The following is a 27502-nucleotide window of genomic DNA, read 5'->3' as shown; positions in this document are numbered from 1 at the left end:
AAGTCTTTTAAAAATGCAGAGAAAGGCATGGTAAAGTAGAAACTTCAGTAGCTCAGTAAATGCTGCTTAAAAGCTTCCTGTGGCCATTCACAGCAAGCTGCACAGCTGTGGCCAGGTGAAGGAGGGCAGTCAGCCGTTCAGGAACGTGGGATGTGCATGCGGGAGCACCTAAAGCACATTCATGTCTGGACACCTTGAATGCTTTCCTGAATGAAGGAGCGAAGTTTAGGCCATTGGTAGCAAAGAACTGAGATAGAAGCCACCTAATGAAGAATTGGAGCACCAGTAGGTTAGGCCTGAAGGAGTCAGGAGTTAACCTGCCGGTGCGTTGTAAATGCCACTGTGTGCCAGTCTGTGTCTTTAGGCACCCATGTATTTCTGAACACTGAACCTCTTGAGGTGCTGCTGAAATGTATGTTAGTGCACTGCGCTGGGAATGGAGGATTTAAGTGCTTATGCTGTGTTGCCTGTAGACATGGCAATGCGCTCAGATAAGTTTGAGAGCTGCAGAGAGCAACCGTCGAAGCATTCCCTGCTCGCGACTGTTTGCTGCGTGTTTTGTTGAAGGAGGCCATCCTTGAAGTGCAGGAGGAAGAAGAGAAGAATAAAGGCTGGAGAGAAACATTGAACCTTCTTTCTTTTGAATTCTAAATATCCTCCTGTGTTGCATAGAAAAGGAAGGGAGCACAGACAGTCTTGAGCAGTGGTCAGAACCATCTGGAATTGCCTCAAAGTTTCTCTATATAATCCCCAGGTATTCCTTTGGGCCGGAAAAAATCTGTAGGAGCTGCCTGGGTGTCTGTTAAGCAGTCCTGAATCACATTAGCAGCCATAGGAGCCCAAAAGATTTCTTGGTAAGGAGCATGAAAATACCAGTCACTGTCACATCTTATTGACCAGGCTTAGCAGATCTCTTCTGACCCATTTCTTCCTTCTCCCTGTTGCTTAGCAACAGATGCAGCATGTTAAAAAGGCTAGAAAACAGGCCTTGAGCAGAAGTTGCCTGTTTTCATAGGTTTTATTTCCTTGAGGGCAGACATTTGTAGTGGTTATGGTGAGTAATCACCCTTGTCACGGTCTCGTGTGAGCATTCAAATTGCTTCATTGTATCATGTGGCCTATAAATGAGCAGAGCTCTTATTATGTGGTCCTTCTACCCACTTCTATCCAGGAGCCTGTTTGTGTCTACAAAAGGTATCTGAACACCTACACAAGGAGGGAGGCTGCGAATTATGCCTGTGTGCTAGGCTGAAGGTGCAGATTCAGCAAACAATAAACTGCTGTTTTTAATGGAAATGTCTTTACTGACCTGCCTGTGGCACAGAGCAAGTATCAGTGTGAGCTGTGAATAATAGGCAGCATCAATTCCAGTAATTAAATACCAAGTTTGTTACAACTACTGTAACCAACCACATCCTCCCACGCACAGGCAGCGTTTGTATCATGCAATTATAATGTATTGTACATTAACGCACTATTGGTTTGTGAAGATCTTGAAGTAAGAGAACTATTTCCACCTGAGCTACTTATTTACTTATTTTTATTAGCAGAGAACCTGAGGGGCTGTTGTCATAGACCGGAACCCTACTTTCTTAGGCACTGCACGTGCACAGACAGAAATAGCCCCTAATGCTTGCAGTCTAACATGAGACCATTGATGGGGAAGGGTATCAGAAATCAGTGGGATGTTCATCGCCCTTTTTGGGGTGTGCACGTCGATGCATGAGCCTAGCTCTCATTGGAATTTTATGTGTTTCAGAGCAAAAAAGATGAGAACGGTAAAGATGATTTATGAGTTCAGGGAGCCAGTCCTGGAAGTGAGGAACAGCAGGAGAGCTGCAGCAACTTACAAGTCTGAAGCTGGTGGTTGCAATCAGTGCAGGGCGCTCTCCTTTGGCTTGCGTCAGATTTGCAGTGTCCATCATGACATAGGAGCATTTAGAATACATCAAAAAATTGCCATGTACTTCCTGTCAAAGGCTACCCTTTTATTTAAATAGGCAATTATTTATGTTTTGTTTTTGCATCCCTCCACTGTTAGACAAGCAGGTCAAAATAAATGTAAAGCATGTAGCGTAGAAATGTCAACTGAAGCATGCGCTCTTCAGCATCGCATATGTCTTGTTCACAGTGAGTGCCATAACTCCTCCGACCGAATCAAGGTGCGAGTGTGGGATGAAGATGACGACATTAAGTCTCGCGTCAAGCAGAGGCTGAAACGCGAGTCGGATGATTTCCTGGGACAGACTATCATTGAAGTCCGTACGCTGAGCGGAGAGATGGATGTGTGGTACAACCTTGGTGAGTGGGCTTTTGGGATTGAAAAAGTATCGTGTGTTTGGGAACACTGGGAAGCCTAGATGATTTCAAGGGTGGATGTGCTGCAAGGTTTTGGGTTTTGATTCCAGTTAAAATGGAGAAGTGCAGTATAGCATTTCCCTGCAGGCACTGGAAAGTACTGTGGGTAAATGCTTGGCACAGGGTTGGACTCTGCTGGTGCTGGAGGAATATTTCCCATCCTTTGCCCTTTGTTTTTGTGATGATGTAAAGATTTTACCAGTCTGCAAGTGCACTGCACTGGGCTGGCAAGTTGTTGAGGCCTTTTTCAAGTGGCAAAAATAGGACTTTGAAGGAAAAAATGATATGTAACCAGATGGTGCTGAATTGACAGGCACGATAATCCTAGGAGATGCAAAATTTTCTTGATGTGGACAGCATCAGCAATTCTCAGGAGCTTCAGGACTATGGTGAAGTCAGGAACAGATTCCTCTCAACCCTATTCTTAAAATGGGATTTGAGCAACATCTTCCAGGCATGCTGGTGTTTTAATGCTAGTCTTGGGGAAAACCTTGTCTTAGCTGTCCATATGATATGTATGCTGAATTCCCTTGCCTGCCGTCATATGAGTCTTAGTCTGGAGAGGTTTGCAGTATATTCCCTGGTAGTTCCAGTTCAATTGACTGAGTCTGAGTCTAGGGACCCTGTAGCACAATTGGTGTCAGAAGGGCTGATTTATGTCTGGAAATATGCATAGTGGTAGCTAGATGTGTCATACTGAGAGTGTATCATAGCAGTTGTTTTCCTGAGGCCTACTTAGTGTTTAATGTTTTGGAAGAAAAAAAAATGTAATGTCGCAGTCAGTTTTCTCTGCGGTGATTCTGACCCCAAGTTCAGCCTGAGTTTCCAGCAATCTCTTCTCCCATGTTGACACCCCCAGATGGCTGTGCTCCATATGTGAAAAATGCGTATAATTGCTGATGCATTTTCCTTCTAGAGAAGAGAACGGATAAGTCTGCGGTGTCTGGGGCTATTCGCCTGCAAATCAGCGTGGAGATCAAAGGGGAAGAGAAGGTGGCTCCATATCATATTCAGTACACTTGCCTTCATGAGGTAAGGAGCTGATCTGCTCAGTCATTACCGTGTTCCTCCTTTCTGTTGAAGAAGCAATTTTCTGACCTTTATTTCCTTGAAATGTTCCTCCTCGCCATAGGTAAGCTATTCTTTTCCAGCCTCCGCAGGCCTGGAAAGATGCTGAATCATCAGAGCCGCGTTTGTCAGGAAGGCGGAGGAGGCTCTAGGCTGTCTACCCTGCGTGCAAGCGCTGCCCAGCTCAGCCAGGGTTGTAGCGCTCCATCGTGCTGTCACAGCTGCGCTGCCGCTGTGCTGAGACCAGGCGTTAGTCCAGCTCAGAGGCCCCCACAAGCGTAATGTGGAGTCTTTCCTCATTCCTCATGTATTTCCTCAAGCAATGTTTTCAGCATGTACAGTACCTATGGTTTTCTTTAGGGCAGGGCTACTCAAATGGCAGACTTCAACCCAGATCTGCGCCACAAATACACTTTGCTCATACCTTGTGGGGTCCCAGACAGGCAGCATTTCCGTGGGATAATAGCAGGTGTTCCTTGCTATTATCTCTGTCTCTGAGCGTAGTGAACAAAACACACTGCTTGTCACTGATAGCGAGGAGCAGTTTCAGTGCATCAGTGCAGTTTCCATCTGGACAGTTGCATATATTGCATGGTTCAGCAAAGCTGAGCCTGGTGCTTGGACTTGGTTGTGTTGTCCTGCTTGGACAACAACAGAAAAAAACGAGTGATGTTAGTATAGAGTAACTGCTAAGCTACAGGCCAGTGCCAGATGTCCTGCAAATTTGCAGCTGAAAATGGCATCAAGTTCTTACTGCATCTGTATTTTGTGAGGCAGGAGAGTTACAGAAAAGCTCTTAGTTTCCTCAGTAAAAACTGTGGTTAAGCTCACCTGCCTGAAAAAAGTTGGAAGAGTGGCTATCCATGTGAAAAGTTCAATTTTCAACCTTAGCTGCTTTGTGAGTAAGTTCTTTTCTGGCGAGGGCTTTGACTCTGGCCACTGAGCAATGTAGGTATGGGTGGCCTAGGTTCCTCTGTGCTGCTGCACTGCCGTAGAGCTCTGAATGACTATTGAGGAACGAAAAATGAGCTATGGTCACAGGATGCTGATCTGGCTCAAGATGGACTAAGCTGGGTGGGCGGTGTTTTAGAATTTGGAAGAAATTCAGAAAGAAGACTCGTGAGAACAACTAAAAGGGGAAACCGTGTGTCTGAGAGATTCGTGATGGCCAGTCAAAGAGAAGGCAGGTGACAGATTCAGTCTCTAAGTGCCAAAATGGGGAGTAGTAATCAGAGTCCTTTTACCTGATGGATAAAAAATATCACAAGGTCCAGTGAAGTTTAAGCAAATTCAGATTAAGACAAGGACAGATGTGTCACAGTGAGGAGCGTTCAACTATGGGAACAACTTATTTAGACACTTGGCTAGATGAGCCCTGTAATGTCTTCCTGCCTTACCAGGGAAGAGACAGATATTAGACTTAGATGAACATCAGTTTTGTTTAGTAGGCTGTGCCTTGTCCTTGAGTATATAGCTTTTGTTGTTTTTAATTGAGTGACTGCTTCTGTTTGTTAAGCTGTGGGTTTTTTTTTTTTTTTTTTTTTTTTGTCTAAGCATGCATGTTCACTTGCTTCCCCTCTTTTTTGCAAAGATGTCTCTTTCTAAGCATCACCTTCTTTCATGGAGTTATTTGTGCCTCATAAAATGAAAATGATTTACACCTAGAATAATTTCATCAGGAGAAATAGCAGTATAAAGCAGAGTCCTATAGCTCCTAATTAGATCAGAAGGCTTCTGCATCCCTTAACTACAAGAAGGCAGCTGTCTGAAAGGCTGATGAATCCGTAAGTGACATGAATTTGAGGATTACTGAGAAACTCACTGAACTGAATGTGCAATTTCTGCACAGCAATAATAGAGGAAAGCCTTTCCAGTGTTCCTAGATAAAGTGAAAGGTTATGATGAGTAATAATGCAACGGTCTAGTTAAGGGTCCTGCTTCTTGGAAAAAATTCTGTTTGGAGTGTTTTGCTGTATAATAATAATAATTTAGGGTCCTGCTTCTCAGAAGAAAATTCTGTTCAGACTGTTCTGCTGTATAATAACTAATTAGTCTATTATTTCACTGCATTGAAGTACTCTTCTGTATGATTCACAAAGTCTTATGGGTAAAATGGTAGGTATGCATGTGAAAAATCTGGCTGGGAACACTCGAGAAGAAAAACAAGTCAAAGCAGAAAAACTCATACTGGGCAGAGGGGAAGGAAGGAGGAGGGGAAGGAAACTTGCCATCAGTGGCTACTCCTCAGGGCGGTTCCAAGCTGGACAACAAAACTCACTTGGAGGCTTCAGCAACTTCACGTACAGTTTTATTCCTGTTTTGTATTTCAGAACTTCTTCCACCATCTCACAGATGTGCAAGGGAATGGGGTGGTGAAGATCCCTGATGCCAAAGGAGATGATGCTTGGAAGGTGTATTTTGATGAGACAGCTCAAGAGATAGTGGACGAATTTGCAATGCGTTACGGCATTGAATCAATATACCAGGCCATGACGTAAGATTCCTTTTGTGTGGTCCGTAGTGCAAATGTTCAGCCTAACTAATTGATGTGACTTTTCTGAGTCTGAAGACTAAATCTGGTTGGTAATGAGAGGACTGTCATTGCCAACTACTCCTTTGGGGGATTACTGTTAGCAGGAAGAGACTGCCTATTTCTGAATCACTACCTTCCTCAAAGTCTAGAAATTAATATTTGAAAGTGCTGGAATTAGGCACACATCTGAGCAGTTTGTGTGAGCACCTTTACCTTTAAAATGAATTCTAAGGAGTTACACCAACCTCAGTAATGTAAAGGAGTGTACTTTATTATTGATAATTGAGCCGTTTTTGTTTTAAGACTCTAAAATCTCTATTTGAACACTATCATATTAAAAAGGTATTGTCCAAAGATCCCAGTAAAGATTTCTGGTGGTGTGAGAAGGGAAGAAGTTTTGTGAAAGTGTTAACCCTACAGGTCCATTGTGGCAATTGATACAGTCCTGTGAAATCACTGCTTTCCCAGATGCTGTTGAGAACTAGCTGTTTATAGGAAGTTTGAGTAATGGATTCACTGGTTTGTACTGTTTGGAGTTAGGCTAATATAATTCTTGATCTTCAAGAGCATTTTCTTGGTCACTGTACTTGGGTTTGAGATTAGCCCTTCTTTTAGAGACTACTAGTACTACACTTAGCTCATTTCCTGTTTTAAGTGTAATATTAAATGCAGCAGACTAATGTTAAAAAAAAAAAAAAAAAAAAAAAAAAAAAAAAGTCCACATCTGAAGCTGAAAGCTTTGTTTCTGAGTCAACCTAAGGTCCTGGGACTAGTTATGATCTGCACTTACATCTCCTTGCAAGCACCCTTCTGCTTGTTGATTTAAGCCAAAGTAGAAAGAAATTGCTCAAATTAATGAGATACTTGCCATTACTAGATGTTCTTGTCCAGGGCTTATCATGAATAGCTGCAGTTAGGCTGCCAGCACATTGCGGATATCGTTATTCCAGGGATTTTTGTAATAGTAAAAATAGGGTTTGTGTGTGGAAAATAGGTCTTTCAGAGGCATTTGTTCAGAGATGAAAAAAGAACCAGCTGGAGAGGAGAACATCATTATTTTGTAGACTTGCAGAAAGATGTGGGTTGGAAGGGACCTCTGGAGGTGGTCTTTCTTGCTCATAGCAGGGCTAACTTGGAAATTGGATTGGGTTGCTCAGGTTCTGGTTCATTTTGTTGAAAATCTCCAAGGATGGTGAACCACCACCTCTTTCTCTTTTCCGAGGACAGGAGCTTTCTGGGGAAGAAATCTGGAAAAGTTGGAAAAACCTAGTCAGAATTTCCTATGCTGCAACTGCTGTATGTCGCTGCTTGTCTTTTTACTCTAAGATACTGTATCTGTCTCCATCTTCTTGCTAACTCTACCCTGTCTGTTAGTTAATGAAGATATCAATTGGATCACCACTACTTAAGCTTTTTCTTCCTCAAGCTAAACAAAAGCACTTGATGTGCCTTCATTGATCAGTCTTGATCTCTATTTACTGATAGAGTGCCTAAATGACCTGTTGGTACATAGGTATCATGTAGCCAGCAAGCTAACATTGAGGCATCAATGTCGTATGGTTGTCTGAAATACTGGCTTTTGAATTTGTGTGAAATCCTTTCCCTGGAACTTTTTTGATTATAATTATTTGCAGGAAAACTTGCACAAAATCTTGTCTGTGATCAGCTCCGCAGGGAGAAAGCTACATTTAGAAAATTGCTCCCAAATTTGGTTTGGGAGGTTTGTAAGGATTCCTGCACAGAGAACTGCTTAAAAATGGCCCAACTCTCCTGTCTGTTGGAATGAACTTCACTTGCTTTTTCTCACATCAGCTTTCTTAAGCTCTGATTTTTTTTTTCCTCGTGTCTAACAGATTTTCTTTGATTGTTTAATTATTTCACAAGCCCAAATGCTTCTGGAATAATTTTGAGATTTCCTGCAGGAGGGTTCCTTGCACTTTAATGAGAGCAACTAAATGAGAAAATGTAAATGAGCCTGCGTGCTTCCTGCAGGATGGACTGGTTAGCCCTAAGGACCTGAGTGTCAGCATGGCACACAACTACTAGTGTGTGATCTCGCTGTGCTCGAATGCTTTGCAATTCCTGCTACCTCATGTCAGCTCAGAAGTTGTGGCTGCCTCAAGAAGCAGTAGAATTTATAGTAATCTCGTTGTATCAGGCTTGACTCTTATAATTGCCATTGGGACCCAAGCTATCACCTAATCACAAGCTACTGGCAATGAATTGTTGAGGAGAGAAGCTATTTTATAGTGTGGAAAGGGCTGCAGTAAAGGAATTGTTCTTGTTTCTATAGTATTTATTGTTTTGATGGTATCTTTCTGAAAAACTCAAAGTAAGGTGCTGGAGACTTACTAGAAGGGAGAAAGCATAACTTGCATCTGCGCAGGGTGCTAAGTAGAGCTGTGTGGCTGTTAAAGGGGTAGGAAACAGTGGGCTGAGAGTTGGTTCTGGAGACTGTAGGCAGAAAATGAAGTTGTGCTATACAAAGGATACCAGAATGACCAGGACTGTCCTCTCTATTGCAGGCACTTTGCGTGTCTCTCCTCCAAATACATGTGCCCAGGTGTGCCAGCTGTGATGAGCACCTTACTTGCCAATATCAATGCTTACTACGCGCACACAACTGCCTCCACGAATGTGTCTGCTTCAGACCGCTTTGCAGCCTCCAACTTTGGGGTATGTCTCTGTGTTCGGTGATGTTACAGCCGGACTTGTTTGATTTGCCTATGGCATTTCTGCCTTTCAATAAAGAATGTGCTCCGTTTAAGGAATGTTAGATCTGTGAGGAGCTTTAAGCTGTGGAGCTCTTGTAGACAAAGCAGAACGTGGTTTGTTGTCATCTTCACATGGTTTAGATATTCATCAGTGTAATGCATTGTGATGTTTACTCTTCATGTTCAAATTGCACTGGAGCACAGATGGTATGGAAATGAGCAAATTGTATTAAACTCTGCGTGTTGATGCTGTGGTGATAAAATATACCATGCAGTCTGATGGTTTCAGAACTTCATTTTTAAAAACAGCAACTGCTTAAAGGAAGGGAGGGGAAAAAAAGAAAAAAAAGCCTGGTCCCTAATGGCTCATCTGTTTTTCATGTAATATGTGGTGGAGCTGAACATTCTGGGAGAGTATCTGCAATAGCTCAAATTCCCCTGTCGAACAGAGAATACATAGATTTGAATGAGGAAATATTCACAATGCAAAACCAGGATCCAGTGGAGAGACCTGACTCCAAGAAAATAGTCGTAGTTGTGAAACACCTATAATACTTGTCATTGAACTAATACATAAGGTCTTGGATCTGTATCATTGCTCTGCAGTAGACCCTTTTATACCTGTTCCTTTACTCACCTCTGAACATTTTTTCTAAAATATAACCTTAGTGCAAATCGTCTTCCAGATATCAGGGTTGTTTCATTCTACCTCTACTTCACAGTGATAATGGAGTATTTTTCCAACACTTCTAATGTTTTACAAGCTTCAAAAATAATTACAGTGTAACAGCAAATCCAGGAATCCAAAGAAAATACTGTTTGCACAATACATTTTCCTCCCACTCTCCTGAAATCTGGCACTAATTCTCTGATATCTTGCTGCTTACTCTGAGCATTGATTGGACAGTGATGATATGCAATGTTTATTGGTGTTTTCTATTCAACAGAAAGAACGATTTGTGAAACTTCTGGACCAGCTCCATAATTCACTTCGCATTGATCTTTCAATGTACAGGGTAAGCGTCAGTAAGCAGAATCTTTTCAGTAATTCTCATGGGCAGAGGGGAAACACGGAGTTTGGACTTTTCTTATATGTCTGAATTTGGGGGTAATTTCTGTGTCTTATAGAATTGTTGTGACCAGCTTGTTGCTCAGATGCATAATTCTGGTTTCCTTTTGGTTAGCGCTTAAACCATACTCTTTTTTGCATTATAACTACCTCAAGACTTCTGAAATAATTTAAAGATTGTGAACTATACTTATCTCTGATACTTTCTCAGAAATGTAAGTTGAATTAGATTAATTCCTTTGAATTAAATCCTCTTCAGCTACTTCAGGCATAAGCTACAAAGGGAAAACAGACAGATCTGTTCTCACTTAGAAAGACAAGAATCCTTCAGGGGACCATGGCCATGTTGTACATGTTTTAGATCTAGCAGACTCTGATCGCTCTCCCTGACGCTGGATCTATAAGATGTGCTCTCAGGTTGAGATCTCACTTAAAGGTATAGAGGAAGATGAGTTTCAAACATTGGCATTGGTCTATCAGGCTTCTTAAACCCTCTAGTTTCTTTCTTGGCTACTCCAGAGTCAACATGGTCTTGCCATGTGACTTGGCACACTAATTACAAGTTTTTGTAAGGAAACAGGAGTCTTGGAAGCATTTTGCTGACACCTAAGTCCTGTGGACCTGAGATGTAGTCAGCATTTAGGCTCAGTGAAGTCTCTGGTCTTGAATAAAGAGAGGATTGGTATCACACTCAAATACCCTTTCTCACATCAAATGCAAGTCCTCTCCTTTTGTCATGGTTTCCTTCAGAAACTTTCTCCCTACCTTCTGGGGCCCCCATGTGAGAGTGGAAAAACCTCTTGATATTTAGCACTAGCTAATAACTCCAGCTATCAATTGAATGGCCGTAGCTTGTTTGGAGTATTGAGTTTCCTTCTTTGGCGGGTGAGATGTTCGAATAGTTTTGAGCTCTTTCATACCTGTGTCAATGGACATGAAATAAATGGTGACTAATGCTGCTTCATTGAAACTTTAAAAAATGGTGGCAAAGTATCAGCTTTGAATTTAAAAAAAAAAAATCATATTCTGGGTGGTTCATCTTTCTGAAACACAATAAAACATACAGAGAAGGGAAACATGAGCAGACTAAGAGGAGGAATGCATTAAAAAGACAAAGGGACAGAAAGGGCAAGGTGCAAAAAAAAAAGAAAGATAAAAGGGATGTTGCATAATGAGCTATTCTAAAAGTACATTAGTAAGGCAAGGTGCAAAGAGAGCAATGATCCACTGTATAGCAGAGGAAGAGTTACCAACACATGGCAACAAGAAGCTATAGCGTTGATCCCTTTCTGTTTGTTTGGTCTTCAGTAAAAACTGCATTCAGGTGTGGACAAACAAGAAAGGCCTTAGGTAAGGACTAGGAAAGATTAGTGTACTTTAAATAATTTAGAGGTTATCAAATTGGTAGTATCCTTAAAGAACGGGCTGAAGCCATCTGAGACCTGCTCGTGATTATTTTAAGACCCCCTGAAGGGTAAGTTAAGTTCTGAAAGACCAAAAAAAAGGGATTACAGTTTCCAACTTTAAAAAGAGGAGATGGCAATTTGCTATTCAAATTACCCCAAATAAAATCCCTCTCACCCCAATATTGAAACAACAAGCTATTCATGAGCACTTATAAGAAAACAATGAATAGCCAGCAGTGTGGATTTGTCAAAAAGAAAGTGTCAATAGTTTTTGAATGGGCAAATATGAAAAGCCTATGCAAGTGCATTTAGTCTTTTACTTGTAGCAAAAGCAGCACATCAGCTGGAATGTAAGAACATGCTGAGGAGCCTTAACACTGTGAAAGGACCCAGGAGGGAAAGAGTGGGAATGTAGCAAGAAAGTTTTCTGCACTGGGGCTGTGTATATATATATTTGGCATTTATATAAATGCGCGTATGTGTGTATATATATGTGCATATATATGTATATACACACATATATGCAGTTTTAGAAATATGTGTGTGTGCATGCAGTTCTTGAAAGGACAATGGCACTTTTAATTTCAGTGGAATTTGGAGAGTGAAAGGGGAAACAACCATTAAAGGCAGCAGGGTGATAATGTAAAAGAAGTGTGTTAGAGCAAAGGAGGCACTGAGGGGCAAACACTTATGTTGGCAGATTGGGTCTTACAGGGGACCGAGTGGTTAAGATACCTTCTTAGGGTGAACACTGCACATTTTTCCTTCTCAATCCACTTTATTCCTCCGGAGAGGCTGCAAATATACTACATCTTTTGGTGTCTCAGAAGAGAAGCCAAAAGCCGAGCAGGAGCGCGAGGAGGAAAGGACCTGCCCGGGGTTAGGGAGGAGGCCAGGGTTGAAGGTGGTGAGGCTGTTGCTCACAGCCTGCTCATCCTGGGGCCAAGGAAAGGCCTCCTGTCTCTGAGGGTTGTTAGTCTCTTGGCATCCACAAACTTTGCATCCATATGAGAAGCTATTAAATTAAGCAAACAGATGAGCTCTTGCAATAAAAGGCCTTATTTATTGAGCATTGTTTTGACTGGTACAAGCTTCTTGAACAGGAGATGTTTCCAAGGCGCTTTCCCTATTTAGAACATGCTTGAAGCTTTGCAGGGATCTGACTGTGCTTTCCAACAGGATTTCCCTTTTATGTCAACAGAACAACTTCCCAGCCAGCAGCCGTGAACGGCTGCAGGACCTGAAGTCTACAGTGGATTTGCTGACCAGCATCACCTTCTTCAGGATGAAGGTAGTGCTATGAGTGGGGATGGGAATGAGACTTCTGTAGCTTTGTAGCAGGAGCTGATTTTCCATTTTTAAACTATTTTGTGCCTTTGTTCTCCACTGAAAGACAATGGAGACTTTATGCTGACCATGTAATAAACATCCACGTTTTATTTCTGTGTCACTGTATGTTGGTTGACAAAGATTAATCCTGTTTTTTCCATAGGGTTCTTAAGTCATAAATATGGCACAAATAACTTTTCTCAAAAACAAAAAGGCATATTGTCTTTCTTTAGAATGATAAGTTATTTTGTTAGTAACATCAGGAAGCTTTTCATACAAAATTATGTCTACATCATTTAATTGTCATGACCATCTCTTCACCATCTTTTTATCTAGTAAATATTTTTAAATTTATTTCTTGGAGGGTAAAAATACTGAAATGAGATAGTATCCATCAGTAAAGACCCAAGAGAGCTTTGTGTATGTTAATGTGTCTGTCTTGTAGTTAAGCTTATTGTTCCGGCCATGTGTAATGAGATTATTTTTAACTCTTGATTTCTGTTTCTAAACTTTTTTTTTTAACTGCTGCAGTAGGTTAGCACACATGTCACTTAGCAGTTTTCATCTTTTAAAACACAAAGCAAGTTTATTTGAGCTATTTCAGGAGGTGCTTACCAGTCTAATCTTAAGCCCTTTGGTGAATATTATTTTAGAACTTTATTTTGAAAGTCTTCATTCATACAACATGTATGTATTGAAAGTTTGGCTTATAGAAATCCTCTGAAAAGTTTAGAGGAAGTGACAATAGCAAAATTGTCTGAAGATGTAGTTGTATTCTCAGGATAATGCCTGCATATCTGGTGTAACTTTGAAATAGACCTGTAATGTTTTTCTAAAGTAATAATGAAATAAAAGAACTGATATTGCAAGAGGAGAATGGAGCATCAGTTGGCATGTCACTAAGGATTCTGGTGTGCTTTAAAATTCAGTTAAGCTGGTGAAGGAGAATGCCCTCCTTGCATGGTAAAGTTACTGTATTTAAAGGCATGCGAGTGTTCGGTCTTCAGTAAAGCTTTCCAGATCAGATGTAATGTGCTCTGATGGTCTGTCTCATGTTCTTCCAGTGGTTGAAAAGAAGGTTCGCTGGCATTATAGCAAAATCCTTTGAGTTTAGCAGAAATTGTGTGTGCCTGGCTCAGACTTTCCAAACCAAACCACATGGTTTATGTATTCTGAAGAACTTTCCTTGGCACTTTAAAATCTCTCTTCTGATCCAAATGATCCTGCTGGAGCATGAGCGTTGTCACTCCTATTTTATAGCTGGGGAGGCGAGCCACAGGCAGAGACTCGTACATGGCTTCAGGTCACTGACAGTGCAAGTTGCGGCAAGCAGATCCGCTGAGTCCTGGGTAGTTCCCAGACTTGTGGCTTGTTCTTTTTCTGATTTACGGACGCTGTTTCGTTTGGCTTTTTTTGTTGTCTCCTCGCAGGTTCAAGAGCTGCAGAGCCCACCCCGAGCCAGCCAAGTAGTGAAGGACTGTGTAAAAGCTTGCCTCAACTCCACCTACGAGTACATTTTCAACAACTGTCACGAGCTGTACAGTCGCGAGTACCAGACAGATCCTGTGAGTAACTGATAAGCAGGCAGAAATCCAAGCTTATGATTTGCTTAATGTGATAATGAGAATACTAATTAATACAAAAAGCCAGGACAAAATTATGTGGCATGTAATCTTCTGAATGTACAAAACTTGTAATCAGTTAATGAGCACTGATTAGTAAGTGGAGGATGATAATCGTTTTACACTAACTAATTGCTCTGCCATTCATTTTACCAGCCTCAGCTATTTTATTTCATGAGCAGATATTTCTGAAGGGAAGGTTTGATGCAACATTCAGTCAGCAAAAGCTGATTAGCATGTAGACTTATCAAGGAAACTGTATGTAGTTTAGATAAACCTCAAGGAGTGAAGTTTTACCTTGTTTCCTGGTACCCGGGGTCCTGCACTGGCATTAGGATGTACCTCTAGCCCCAAATTTTTCTCAAATCCCTGAGAGCTCTACTGCCCCCTCTTCAGTAACACGCACAGAATGTGCCAACATGGGTCTGTTAGTCAACACAAGTGGCTAAAATGCAAGTAGTTGCAACTAGCTTAGAGAGAAAGATGTCTCGGCAAGTTTTCCCTGGCCTGCGCTGCTCTTGGCATGGTACATGGCGAAAGGAGGGTTATCTCTGGCTTTGAGGCCACCAGTTAGGGACATGGTTTGGCATGTTACTGTGTTTTCTATTAGATAAAGCAGGTTGCCAGGAGACGTTAATAATTTTCAACTCTTTGGAAGAAAATGCCCAAATATACCTTCGTGTTTGCGGTTTGTAAGGAACAAGGTGATCTACATTTCTCAGCTTTTTCTTTCCCCTTTAAACTTACACTGGGTTTCCAATGGCTTCTTTCCCAGAACAAAAATCCGGATCTTCCTCCTGAGGAACAGGGCCCCAGCATCAGGAACCTGGATTTCTGGCCCAAACTCATCACTTTGATAGTTTCTATCATAGAAGAGGACAAAAATTCTTATACCCCAGTCCTGAATCAGTAAGAAACTTCCATGTCCTTTATGGCTAATGCTAATAGCAGTCTCTCTGTGTGCTCTGCTTTATTTGTTAAACTGCTTTCTATCTCTTCTGTCACTTGTGTATTTATAGAAGTACTTATCTTGTCTGTCTGTCTTTCTGTCTTATTTGTCTCTGTCTATATAAATAACTTTTTGATTGGGATGGAAGAGTTTCAAAAGGTTCATTTACGATGGCGTTCGAACACAAACACCCTGATTATTACAATCGTGAACTCAGGGAGGCAACTGAGAATGGGGTGAGAGTTGTTGGTTTTTTGTTTTGGGGGTTTGGGGTTTTTTTTGTCGAGCAGTTCCGGGATGCATATTAATGCACACAGTGATGCCGTGGTGATGGTGCCTTAAACTGTGCTTTAGGAACGTGGTATTCTGTGCTGCGCTGGGAGATTGCACTGGGTGGGGTTGGCATAGCATTGCAAAGGAGCCTGAAACTGGTCTGTGTAACCAGTGAATGCTCCTCTGGCAATCCCACGGGGCGAGAGAGAGAGAGAGAGAGAGAGAGATGTGACATTATATTATATGTGAAGGGATGGATTTTGCCCTGGAGGTTGTGGATTTAACACTCTGAGAACACCTGACTAGTGTTCGCTTGCCACCAATGCCTCGTAATCCTAGAAAAAACCTGGAATATGGACAGGAAAGGGAAACAGGTGAAAGTCCATTGAGGTCACATTGCTGGAGTTATTGTATATGTCTGTTTTAGGAGAGGCATCCAGTGGCTGGCTTTCTGAGCTAAAACCAGTCTCAACCAGTCCATGATCTCCAAAATCCACCTGGTTAGTCTCTCTAGGGTGAAAGAAATGTCTGTAATGTTGAACCTTTCAGCTTGAAGTTTAGCTCAGTGCAGAATAAAGAAGAGTCCATTGCCCTGAAATGTGCCAAAACCTTTCTCAAATGTCCCTTCAGGTTTCCTCAGGAGCTTGCTGTTGGGAAGATCAGCGCAGAGGTCATGTGGAGTCTTTTTGCCCAGGATATGAAATATGCTATGGAAGGTAAGAGAGTTTCTCACTGCTGCCAGTTGACCTGTTGTTGCTGATCTCTTATTCTCCATCCATTTGGTGCAGATGAGGCTTAAGCAAATTAGTTGTACCACTGTTTGGAGCAGGGTTTTCTAGTGTTTTATTTGTGGGCAGCTGCTTTGTGGGTGAGAATTCAGCCTGAGAGCTGCCTGACAGACTCCAGGGCGTCTAGAGCTGTGTGTCAGGCTGTGTTGCAAGCTGTTTATAGTCATCCGAGCTGGTTTAAAGTAATGAGTTCACCTTGGCCTCAGGACATGATGCCCTAGAACAGCAGCAGCTTCTTGCTGCAGTGTACTGAGATAGGAAGGGCTGGAGAAGTAGGTGGGCTCTGGGTTGTACCATGGCTGCAGTTCTCTGTATGATACCCTCTAGGCTTTCTCTAAGCGTTGGGCAGAAATGTGCTGCTAAAACAAATCCTGCTGCAGATATCCTCATCTTGAATAAATCTTTTGCATAATCCTAGCAAACTGCTAGTAAGGAGGAATTTACAGTTTCTGAAAATACAAGTTAGGCATGCAGAGGCCACCAAACTCTCTGGAAGAAATTTTGCCATTTGCAGCACTCTTCTTACAGTTTATTACAGGGTCTGAATATGGCTTTTGTATTTGTTTGCAGAGGGCAGACAGCTGCTTACAAGGTTCAGAGAGCATCCAACTCCCACTGTCTCTGCAGCTGTAGTGGGAGCTGTTTTCTCAGTATTTTGCAGGGTCGGGCCTTTACAATCATCTGTGAGGTGACAGCCTGATAAAACAGAAGTGCCTGTGTTACATGGTGTGCTAGCTATAGCTTGTATTTCAAAAACAAAGTTATTACTTTTGGTAACACACAAGATTATCCTCAGTCCATTTGCCCCCAGTTTGATCTAAGTTTGCTTTTAGGACTGACAGCCCATTAATCTCTTATTTCAGACTGCTAGAAGAAAGCTGCTGCCAGCTAAGAGAGTTTCCAGCATGTTGTTCTGCAGGAACAGTCTTGCAGGCTTGCTCTGTAGGTGAAGAGGATAGACTCCATCTATTTCCCCATCTCTAGCAACATAACAGGGCTAGAGACTGTGCTGTGGACACCCTTTGCCAGCTCTAGGCTTGACTTGAGCAGGCTGCAGGTCTAGATGAAGCATTGTCACTTCTGCATTAGGAACTTTTAAAATACATTTGTACCCCACAGCATCTTTGTCTTGTGGGGTTGTGTTGATCTTAGAACAGACATTATGAACATGGGACTAAGCCCTACTACCTGTAGTGAAGTGTGTCTCTTGTAGTGATTGGCGCTACTGGCTCATATATTGGAGATAAGGCAGCTGTGATTACTTCACATTCACTTTCCCTAGAAACCGTTTGCTCCTGCAAAGCCTTTTGGCTCCCCTCTCCATTTTGTCCTTATCTGCTGCTGTGCATCCACCCTCAGGAAATCATAATGCATTTTGCTCTTCTGCGTGTTGAAAGTGACGTATCTTCCTCCTTTCACACCAGCCTTGAAAACTGTATCTCTGCGGATCTAGTTGCTGACTGCTTTTCCTGAGATTCCCATTCCCCGTTGCATCCAAAAAGTAGCTGCCAAAAGGTGTACTGATTCTGTCTGTATCTGACTGAATCTGACCAAATTTTTTTTCCCTTTTATATGTCTCCAATGGATTGTCAGTGCCCAAGCTCACTCTGCCTCCCGGGTTTTCTCCATTCACATCTCATACCTTGTCCCCTTTGTCCATGTCAGTGACTGTCTTCCCTGGTGCATCTGGGTTTATTTCAGCTTTTCCTGGCATCCTTCTGTTCACTAGTGAGCTTTTTAAGACAAGGATTGGCATGATGTTTCCACCTGTGAGTTCATCAGTGCACAGCAAACACTTGCTAAAAGAGCGTATATCGTAAGAGCTTCCCTCTTCAGAGTATTTCTTGCTGAGAAGGGTTGACGGAAAGTCAGGTGATGGGCAGGGAAGGGTTTGCATTTTGAACTAAAGATGAAAAGCTGCGTAGTGTATGTATTTGTACTCTATCTGTGCAAGTCATGTGGGAGGGCTGAGCAGTGGTAGAGAGTATGTTGGCATGTGTCTCTTCCAACTATATATTTGAGAAATCCTCAAGGTGTAGAGCTCTATTTGAGGCAAGTGTGATTTCCCCACTGCTATGCTTTCTAAAAACTTCAAAGATAACCTTCAGAACAAACTTGCAGTAATTCAGTTATAGGCCTTACTATCCATGTTTTAAATACAGATGCTTGGATTAGCTCACCGTGTTTTTTTAAATGGGGCAGCCGGGGAGGATATGAAGGGCGAAGATCAGATTTGCTGTCCTTGGCTGTGTAATTTCTCAGTTTAACTCAGTAATTTCTCTACCAAGAGTTTTATATTCCTGTCTTTGGGTTGTGCGGTAGTCCATGGGTACACTTCTGGTGTGCTCTGAGGTCTGTATGTGTCAGAAGCTCTCTGTCAAAAGCTGATCTGTTTTGTGGAGATGTGTGGATATGAATGCAGAGTATAATACTTGCTCCTAACTTTCTTCATGGTGTTTTCCCTTATGTTCTGTTCCTAAGTTCTGGATAACATGAGCTCATTCACCTCACCAAGTGGTAAGTTTGTGCTCTTTAGCAGAGTTTGTAGTTTTGAGTAGGCAGAGACTTTGATCTGTTACTGGTAGTTATAGCACCTTGGATGTAGTTAGTATTAGCTTTAGTGCTCTGTGGTTTTATGCCACTGATGAGCAGATCTGCAGAGATGTAAAGATTGTACTGCTGCTGCAGAAATGGTGGGTATGTGCTGTTTGGGAGACTCCTCTTCTCACTAGTCATGCATGTTGTTTGGTACCCAGTATGCTCAGCAATTCTGCGTGAAAGTCCCTGTGTTGTGTCTCAGGCACTAAGCTGTAGGTAATATTCAACGGAGAATAACTGCTGAGGTTTGAGCTCTGGTTAGTGTGTGGGTCTGTTCCTTCCCTCCTGGCTGCGTGATGGTTGACGATCTGTGGCTCCTTCACTCTGCAGTGGCAGTAAGTTTGTTTCTAATTTAAATGCTGTTCAATGGCTTTAGTGTAGAAAGAATGGGGGCCTGGTTGCATGAAACTGCCCTCTCCCTCATTCCAGCTTTATGCTTCCACGTTGCTCTCCAATATACAGTGTGGAGAGAATTACAAGATTCAGGGAGAAGACAGCTTATCTGAGCTGGAGAGCAGCTCCTGGCTGCATGAGTCCTCCTTTTCTTTCTGTGCAGGTGGCAGCTAACAGCATCTTTCTAGCTGGAACTTAACCCCCATATGCACTGAGCAGTCTGTGTAGAGCAATGTAAAAATGCTAATGTATAGGAGCAGTGCACTGTGCTACTCTCAGTGCTGTTAATGGCCAGGATGTTTTAGGAGGAGGAAGTAGAGACCTCAGTGAGATGAAGACCCTAGGCTGAGTTAAGCATTTTTTTTTTTTCCTCTATGGGTCTGTAAATCTGTAGCCTTGTGAGAAGGACAGTAGCTTTCAGAGAATAAAGTGTGGGAGATGTCTAGAATGCAATGCTTGGGGGCTCCAGAACCAGAAGTCTTGCTAGTTTGGGGGTGCTGCAGCACGTGTCCTTTGGGCACCGTTAGAAGAGTAAGATTGCTAATGTTTGAAATGGTCAGGTCATAAAAATGAAACAGCTCTTCTCAGTTTCAAATGTGTTTTGGAACTGGTAGTAGTAGTGACAGCAGCAGCATGCTGAAAGTGGCTGCTGGAAGGCAAGTGCACTGGAGGCCCATCTTTCGTGCCCGTCTGCCTCCCCTGAGGAGACTCAGGTGCTGAGACATGGCAGCAGCTCCAGGATCTACCAGGCCTGTCTTCTTTTTCCTGTCCCCAGAAGCAGTGACAGCTCAGGGCACTGTGAATGGAAAACCTGGCACTTCCCTCCTCACTGGCAAAGGCAGTACAGGAGGAGGCATTCAGAAGTGCCTCCTGTTCCCCATCAGCCTGAGGGTCAAACAAATCAGATAGAAATGTTGTGTGGCCCAGATTTGGCTAGCAGGATCATCCTGCTCTGTAGGGAAGAGCACAATTTTTCCAAGTCACACAACTTCACCTCTGTGGCCCTGACTGACTAGTGCTCAGCAGCTGGAGAGCCTCCTTGTGAACCCACTTTGGGCTGACAGATGAAACTAAACTGGAGTTACTAATTTTCTTGCTGTCTCCCATGAAACCTCCATAACCCAGAAAGCACACACTCCCCAAGCAAAGAGGGATTCTGCTCTTACTTTATTAGGAAGATGTTAAAAGACAGTAATAGAAAATCAATGTCCTCCCTGACAGCACCATTTCGTCTTGCTTTGGACACATCAGCATTAGGAAAGCTGTAAACTGGAGGCATCTCTGGTAGGAACAGAGACTGAGTAGACTTGGCAGGAAGGGCTGAAATAAATCATTCTGCCGTGGTCTGACAACTAATATGGGAGATCAAGTGCACGTGCAGATGCCAACTTTCTGAAGTGTTAACACTTCAGCAGCCTAGGTAGCTATTAGTAGTTTTTTGCAGAAATTCAGCATTATTTGCTTGAAATTAACCCAAGAAAAATAGGTTGGCTATCAAAAGAAAAATCCACCCTGTGCGATCTGATGGGCTGTGGAGTAAGGACATGGTGGAAGACCTATTCTCTGGCTCAAAAATAGAACTGGACATAACATTGAAAAGCATGGTGCTAGGAAGCAGTTCCCTATTAATGTCTTAATAATATGGCCTCAGTGACCCTAAAACTCTCCTACAGAGGAGACTGTTTGCAGATGAAATCTTCAGATGAAATGCGAGAATGTTACAGAACTTGGTTTTTTGAGGATAAAACACAGCAGGTGCTGGAAAGTATCTCTGTACTCTTCCACTGTTGCTGCTGCCTCTAAGCTTTATAAAAGCCAGCAGCTTATGAAGCAGAACCAAAATCTGCTAAGACTGATGGCTCCTATGCTCTTCAACTTTTTCTGAAATGCGTAACAGTGTGAGCATCTGAAACACAGGTTGCTTTGTGTGAAAGGTGTAAGTGCAATCTTCTGAGATATACCTCTGGCCCGTAGCTGATGTGTTTCTGTGTCGCCTTCAAGTGCTCTGAAACCTTTCTCTTTACAAAGAATGTGGGTGATCAGAACCCTACAGTGACCATTGAAGGGGAGAAGGCAGATGGTACAAGCTGGTGGGGATGAGGGGTTTCTGGCTTTGTTGGTTTACTTTGTGCTCCAGCATGTTTGGTTATTGTAGTTCACTTTTGCCTTTTTTCTGTCACAAGCCCCACCTTTCTTTCGTATACGCAAAGGTCTCTTTTATGGTGGTAAGGCCTTTCTTTTAATTTCCCTTAGTTTTGTCTCCATAGTGTGAAGCCTCTCCTTTACTGCATAGGTGGTTAGATAGCAATCCCTGGGCTTATGCTTCTGTGGCTGCTTTGCATCTTCCTCTTCTGCAGTTTACTAGTGTTTTAAATGTCCTACCACAGGAAAAATGCATATCAGGAAAAGGCTTGAATTAGTTGCTTCTAGTGCACTGCTTAATTTTGAAGAAATAGGTCTGACTGAATTCTTTTTACCGTAATTTTTGCCTACAACACTTAAAGTTTAACTCCCTTGGCTGCTATTGTACGCACTATGTTTTTCTTGTGGTCGTGTGCTGGCGGCCAGTGTCTTGGCTAGGAGAATTTTGGAAAAGAATTACTGATGATCGACTTCCCTTGTTGTGTGTGTGACCCCAGCAGAGGGGTCAAGCCTCCCCTCAAACTTCTGACCTAAGCACCATTAGGCTTATCACAGTGAATGTGTTACATTGGCCAGATTGTTTTTAAAGCTACCTCTCCACCCTTTACAGGTGATGTGATTCACACTTCAACCACGAGTGCTGCTGACTTCTGCGTAAATGATACCTAGGGAAGTGGATAAGTCCCCTTGTGAGGGGTTTTTTGAGTGACTTTTGGATGACACTTTACCTTTGCCAAGGTGCTCAGCCAAGCTTCAAGTCAAGCCTTCCATCTGTGGGAGCAGAGCTGTTCCCATATAGGAACCACACCTCTGCAGGACCACATACCAAAGTTAATGAAGTTATAGCCTGCCTAAGTGGGCAGTGTTATTGTCATTTTTGTTTCCACTTTTAGATTTACAAAGAGAGCTTATCATTTTCTTCTGCAGTTATTCCTGGGGGAAGTCAGCAGTTCAGACTCTGAGAGAGGAACATGTTTCCTTAGTGCTCAAGAAAGATGTTAGCTTTATTGAGCTAAAACATGAATGTACTTCTGTTCTTCTGCTTCCCATAAAAGCAACTTCTCTGTGGAGAGTAATGGATCACAGCACATGTGTAAAGTGGTAGCACATAAGAAGTAACTTGTCCATCGAACCATCATCCCATGGGGATTATGTCTGTCTGTTTGGTATCAACCATTTAATTTATTTAAAAGGAAGATTGAGTTTCTTTTTTTTGAAGATTGTATCTGTGTGGATCTGCTACATGTGAATTGGAAGAATTGGGAGGAAATCTGTACTACGCTGTAACAGAGGTTTGCAAACATCTCACTGGAGTGTTCCACTGCTTTGGGAGTTGGTGAAGCTTGTGAAACAATTATGCAAGAAAGGTTCCTTGGTTTTTGTGTTTTCAGTTGGATAACTCATAACTTACTTGGCCTTTCTTCTTATGCATATTGCTCAAGCTTCAGAAGAGAGGTGGGAGTTTCTTCATGTTTTGAAATAGTTGCAAGTATTCACATTTACATTAAAATGGACGATGATAATGTAAGATAAGCTTGTCTGTCAGGTTACTGCTTAGAAAAGCTCTGACGACTTTATATCTTTAAGGCATGTGTTCAGCTGATCAATACCTGTAGCATATATTGTTCACTGGGTACCTGTACTGTAGTACTAGATCAAAGCCATTCAAAGTTGAGAGAGACTTTACTTTTTTTACACATTCAGATCCAGTCTACACGTATAAGCAGCAGTGCCTTTAGAGACTTGCATTAGTAATGACATAACCACACAAAAACTAGAAAGTTGAGTTAAAGACAAATTCTAACTCTTATTCCCTTCCTTTCCTATGCTCATGTGAGTCTTTGGAAAAATTCCTAAGTCCGTACCCAAATCATGTACATTTTAGCCTAATACCTAAGACCATAGTCATGGCCTAGCAGCTTGCTGTGGTGCTAGAGTGAACAAACAAAAAGACGACTGGCATGAAGTGTATTCGTGCTGTTGAGGTCTGGCAGAAGAAAGAGATGGATACAGGCAGTGCAGCCCTGGTCACCTGACAATTAGAATCACGGTTCACACAAAGCGCAGCTGATGTGAGCCCCCCGTTACCATCATGAAAGAAAACTTAATCCTACTGTTTTCAAGGATAAGTTTGAAGAAAAGCAATGCAGTAGGAGGAGCTTCTTAAAAGCTCATGAGCAATGGCCTGGAAGAAAGCATGAAGATGTTTTTTGGAGAACTTAACAAGTAGGTTAAAACAGGGCTTGTGGGCTGATCAGAGGTGGGAGTCAACTGCTGAAAGATGGTAATGTGGAAATAGGCTGTGGAGGTCCTTGGAAATGATGACATGAAGCATATGTTTCATATGAGAGAGGAAGAGGAGTGGTGGTCCAAGGAGATGATCTCTGCGGTAATGTAGGTCTGACTATGGCAAGTGCTCTAGCTGTGTAGGTGTATGGGAAAGGTCACATTATGGAGACAGTTGCATTATGCAGAGAGGAGCTGCGTTGTTCAGACATAGTCTGGGTACGAAGACATCTGGAGAAGCTCAGGTCAAGCAAGAGGGCCAGGTTGCGGGTCTCAGCAACAGCATGCCATGTAGTGACCACAGTGAGCAGGAACAGTAGCTGAGATGGCTTTGAGGTGTGATGGCAGTAGTTTGTGTTGGGCTTTGCGAATGAGCAGATGAGGGGAGAGAGGCTGAGATTTCATCTTGCAGAGAAGAGTATAGCCTTGGAATAGAGATCAAATCAGATCACATTTGAGTTTGTGTTGCAGAAAACTGGGATGGAGGGAAGAGTAGATGGATGATCTTCTAAAGGATATGCTGAAGCAAGGACTAGGAGCTACCGGAGAAGCAGGAGATGGGCACAAAGCCTGAGGGGAGTAAGATTTTCAAGATTTATGCTCCACCCTATTGGTAGGCTGAGTGGGGGCATATGGAGCTCTGGTTCTGAGGTTTGGAAGAGGTCATTTGAATCAAGTGTAATTTGAGTGTTGTAGGTAGGAGATGAGAGATGATCTGTGGCAGAATAAGACAGACTCCTAGTATTGTTTGTGTACAGCATATTCATTGAATATGGGTGGAGAAAAAGTGAACGGCTAAAGACTGGAGACATGAACAGTGGGTTGCTTTTGCAGATAGAGGAAACTAGAGCATACAGGTGTTGAGGGGCAAAGAAGAGTATGAGAAGGCTGGGAAGAATAAATTGGGCAAAAGGGAAGTGAGGCAAAGGCAAAGAATCTTTAGGCGAAGTTGAAAGGAGGAAGAGAGCAGATGAACAGGCACAGTAGTGGGTAAGGATAGACAGATTTCTGTAAGGCTTAAGAGCAAACATGAACTCTTTTGGGCTGTGTAAACTGGCTTCAAACCCATTTGTTAGTAGGAGGGTAACCCATATGCAGAATGTAAGGTAAAATAACTACTTGAGGCCAAGCTGGTGGTGAAATGAGCTCTCCAGGAGATGTGTGGAAACGATATGCTGCGGCAACCTGGAGGGTCTCTTTGTGATGCTGGGGAACACTTTGTGGCCATATTAGAGATGTGGAATAGAGTATTTCTGGCTATGTATTGCCTCTCTTTATGGTACGAGGAAGGAGAAGGCCTTTCTTGTGACTCTACTTATAGCACTGAGAATTCAGCTGCAGATAAAGTTGGTGTCAAAGTGGCTCCAGTGATCGCTGAATTCATGTTAGCTGCTTTCCAGTCTTCACAAGGCAGAGTTGGGCAGGGGGGGATTTAACATGCTATAGTGAAAATGCTTGAGAGGACCTATGTAAAGAATTCGCAGCTTGTCTCAACTTGCTTATGACTGGCACTGTCAAACTAAAGAACTTGATTCTCTCTACTGTTGTCTCTTGGGGAATCTAGTGTAACATATGTGTTGCCCTTGTTTATGGTAACAATGAGCAAATTCACTCTCCTTGATTTATTTCCCACAAAAATAAGATCTGGACATCATATGTTAAATGGAAAGGCTATAAGAAATTGCTCTCTTTTTTTTTTTATTGCCTTGGCAACAAAAACCTCTTAATAAGTGGAAGTATTAGTTTGGATAGTTGGAGCTACAAAAATAACCTCCAGAGCGCAACCTGTCAAGTACAGAGAACTTTCAGCTTGCTGCTGAAATCTTGTGTCATTGAAGATTTTATGTCTCTGTAGATGCTTTGTGCTCAAACCTGCTGCATCCTGCAGACATGCTTTGTAAGACCATCCTGTATCTGATGCAGCAATAGTGGTAAATTCAGACCTAACTGCTATTTTTTTTCCTTCCTTACAGAGCATGAGAAACACAGGCTGTGTAAAAGTGCAGACTATATGAACTTACACTTCAAAGTGAAGTGGCTGTACAATGAATATGTTCGTGATCTGCCTGCCTTCAAGGGAAAAGTGCCTGAATATCCAGCGTGAGTGTATTGTATCTTCTGTAGTAAACCCCCATTCTGCATCTCTTTTTATCTTCCTCAGGGCAGTCATTTGGTTCTCCCATGGTTCCTTCATGATATGGTATTTCACCACTCCTTGTTTTCTACATTTACGTGCATGTTTGTCCCCTCTGGTGTCCTGTGTCCCTGTCTCTGACACAGTTCAGTCCCTCGTTGTACAGTGTCTCCCATAGGTCCCAACAGTCCTTAAACTATTCTGTGCTTGTAGTGTGGGCTTTGGTCAGTTCTTGAACAGCAGACATTCCCTGTCATCAGAGACCCTCTGAGTAGATGCCCCAAATGTAAGCACCTGCCTAGAGAGACAGAGATTGCATACATTCTTGTGTTAACAGATACAACTTACACACACTCTCACTCACTCACTCTGTATATATGTCTGTATGTGTGTGCATGGTATCTCATATATGCATAACAGGATTTGTAAGTAAAAGTAACTTTTTTATAAGACCAGGTGGTTTAGTTGGAAACATCAGATAAGCTTTTTCTCTTTAGCTCTAGCAATTGTTCTCAACTTTTATTTAACTTTAAAAGAGAGGGAGTAGATTTCAGACCTGAAGAAGGTTTATGAATGCAAAAGCTTGTCTAAGCAATCTGGAAAGAATACGGTACCAGAGTTTACCACCTTGCTGAAGGTAAGAGCAGGTATGTTGTTTCTGGCCAGTGTCTGTCTAACTGGTTTTTAAAGACTTCCAGCGATAGTGTTTCTCTATTCCTTTCAAGTAACTATTTTCATTGTGCTTCACTGTTATCCCTTTGATCAGCCTTTGGGGGTTTGGGCCTCCGTCCCCCTAAAAATCTTTCTTGCTTCAGTTTGAGGTTGTTATATCCTGTCCTACCAGCCTGAGCATGGAGAACAAATTGCTCCTGTTTTATGAGAGTCACCTATTGTTCTCCTGTCCCTTCCCAGTCTTCTGCCTGTTCCCATTTGTTCCTAGCTTTGCTTCGAAGTGAGGTTTTCTCACCTCTCTCCAGCTGGTCTGTGTCTGGACATGCAACACCCACGCTTGAATAAGACTGTTCCATCTAGGCCTTGCCTTGTATTGCCTTGCACACAGTGCTGCAGTTCTTGCATGCCAGGGTGATGGCAGTCTTTTTCTGATGGTATTGCCAGTGCCCAGGCATCCTCAGCAGCATCCTACCTAGCCATTGTTCCCCTCCTGTATTTGATTATTCCCCGCTGTCTAAATGTAGTGCTCTGCACTTGCCCCTCTTGCTTGGACTGCCTATCCAGTTTGGCAGTTTGAATTCTCTTCCCATCCTCCACTGTACACAGTCCCTCAAGCCTGGTGTTATCTGCATGTTAATAAGACTGAGGCACTTGGTGTAATAGCTCAGCTTGGGCTGTGAGCCTTGCTTAGCAAATCAGGTCAGAGAGAGGCATTAGCTGAGTGAATAGGGTGCTGGAGTGATAGTCTCAGAAGGCTTATCTCTGTGTGCCTCTGAGTCAGTGCAGACTTAGGCAAGCAATCAGATATTCTTAGTCTCCTTTTTTTCTTCTGTATAATCAGGATATCGATGCTCAGTTTCTTTTTGCAGACTGTTCTGCTCTGCTGGTCTTTGTGGCAGAGCTCCTTCTACGCTCCTGTAACCTGTGCAGTCTCTGGCTTCCCTTGCTGCTTCACTCTCATGTTTTAAGTACAACAATCACATTGTCAGGCACAAGTAGTGTTTGTTTCAACCATGGTCTTCACCTGTCCCAACATATCCCTTTGATATCAATTACAGCAATGTGCCGTTGTCTATTTTGCTCAGTCTTTTAGTCTTTTAGCTTCTTTAAACAAAGGAGTCCATGCATCAGGTTTGCACATCAGTAAACTCTTTAGATGAAACCAAAT

At 42.5% G+C, this 27502-nt stretch overlaps 1 protein-coding gene across 4 annotated transcripts in view; it reads left to right on the top strand.

Annotated features, from left to right (window-relative positions):
* LOC135323470 (protein unc-13 homolog B) overlaps positions 1 to 27502 on the top strand; it is a 218247-nt gene that overhangs the window by 149314 nt on the left and 41431 nt on the right. For all 4 annotated transcript variants that reach the window (XM_064500800.1, XM_064500799.1, XM_064500801.1 and 1 more), the window contains 10 exons: positions 2132 to 2301; positions 3275 to 3390; positions 5757 to 5920; positions 8485 to 8635; positions 9621 to 9689; positions 12350 to 12439; positions 13908 to 14042; positions 14875 to 15008; positions 15952 to 16037; positions 25502 to 25628. In XM_064500800.1, coding sequence (XP_064356870.1) covers positions 2132 to 2301; positions 3275 to 3390; positions 5757 to 5920; positions 8485 to 8635; positions 9621 to 9689; positions 12350 to 12439; positions 13908 to 14042; positions 14875 to 15008; positions 15952 to 16037; positions 25502 to 25628 — 1242 coding nt within the window. The remainder of the gene's footprint in view (positions 1 to 2131; positions 2302 to 3274; positions 3391 to 5756; positions 5921 to 8484; positions 8636 to 9620; positions 9690 to 12349; positions 12440 to 13907; positions 14043 to 14874; positions 15009 to 15951; positions 16038 to 25501; positions 25629 to 27502) is intronic.

The sequence above is a fragment of the Dromaius novaehollandiae genome, chromosome W, assembly GCF_036370855.1.
Source record: "Dromaius novaehollandiae isolate bDroNov1 chromosome W, bDroNov1.hap1, whole genome shotgun sequence".
Lineage (NCBI taxonomy): Eukaryota > Metazoa > Chordata > Aves > Casuariiformes > Dromaiidae > Dromaius > Dromaius novaehollandiae.
The sequence above is the reverse complement of the archived record's forward strand: the minus strand, read 5'-3'. Positions and strand labels throughout refer to the sequence as shown.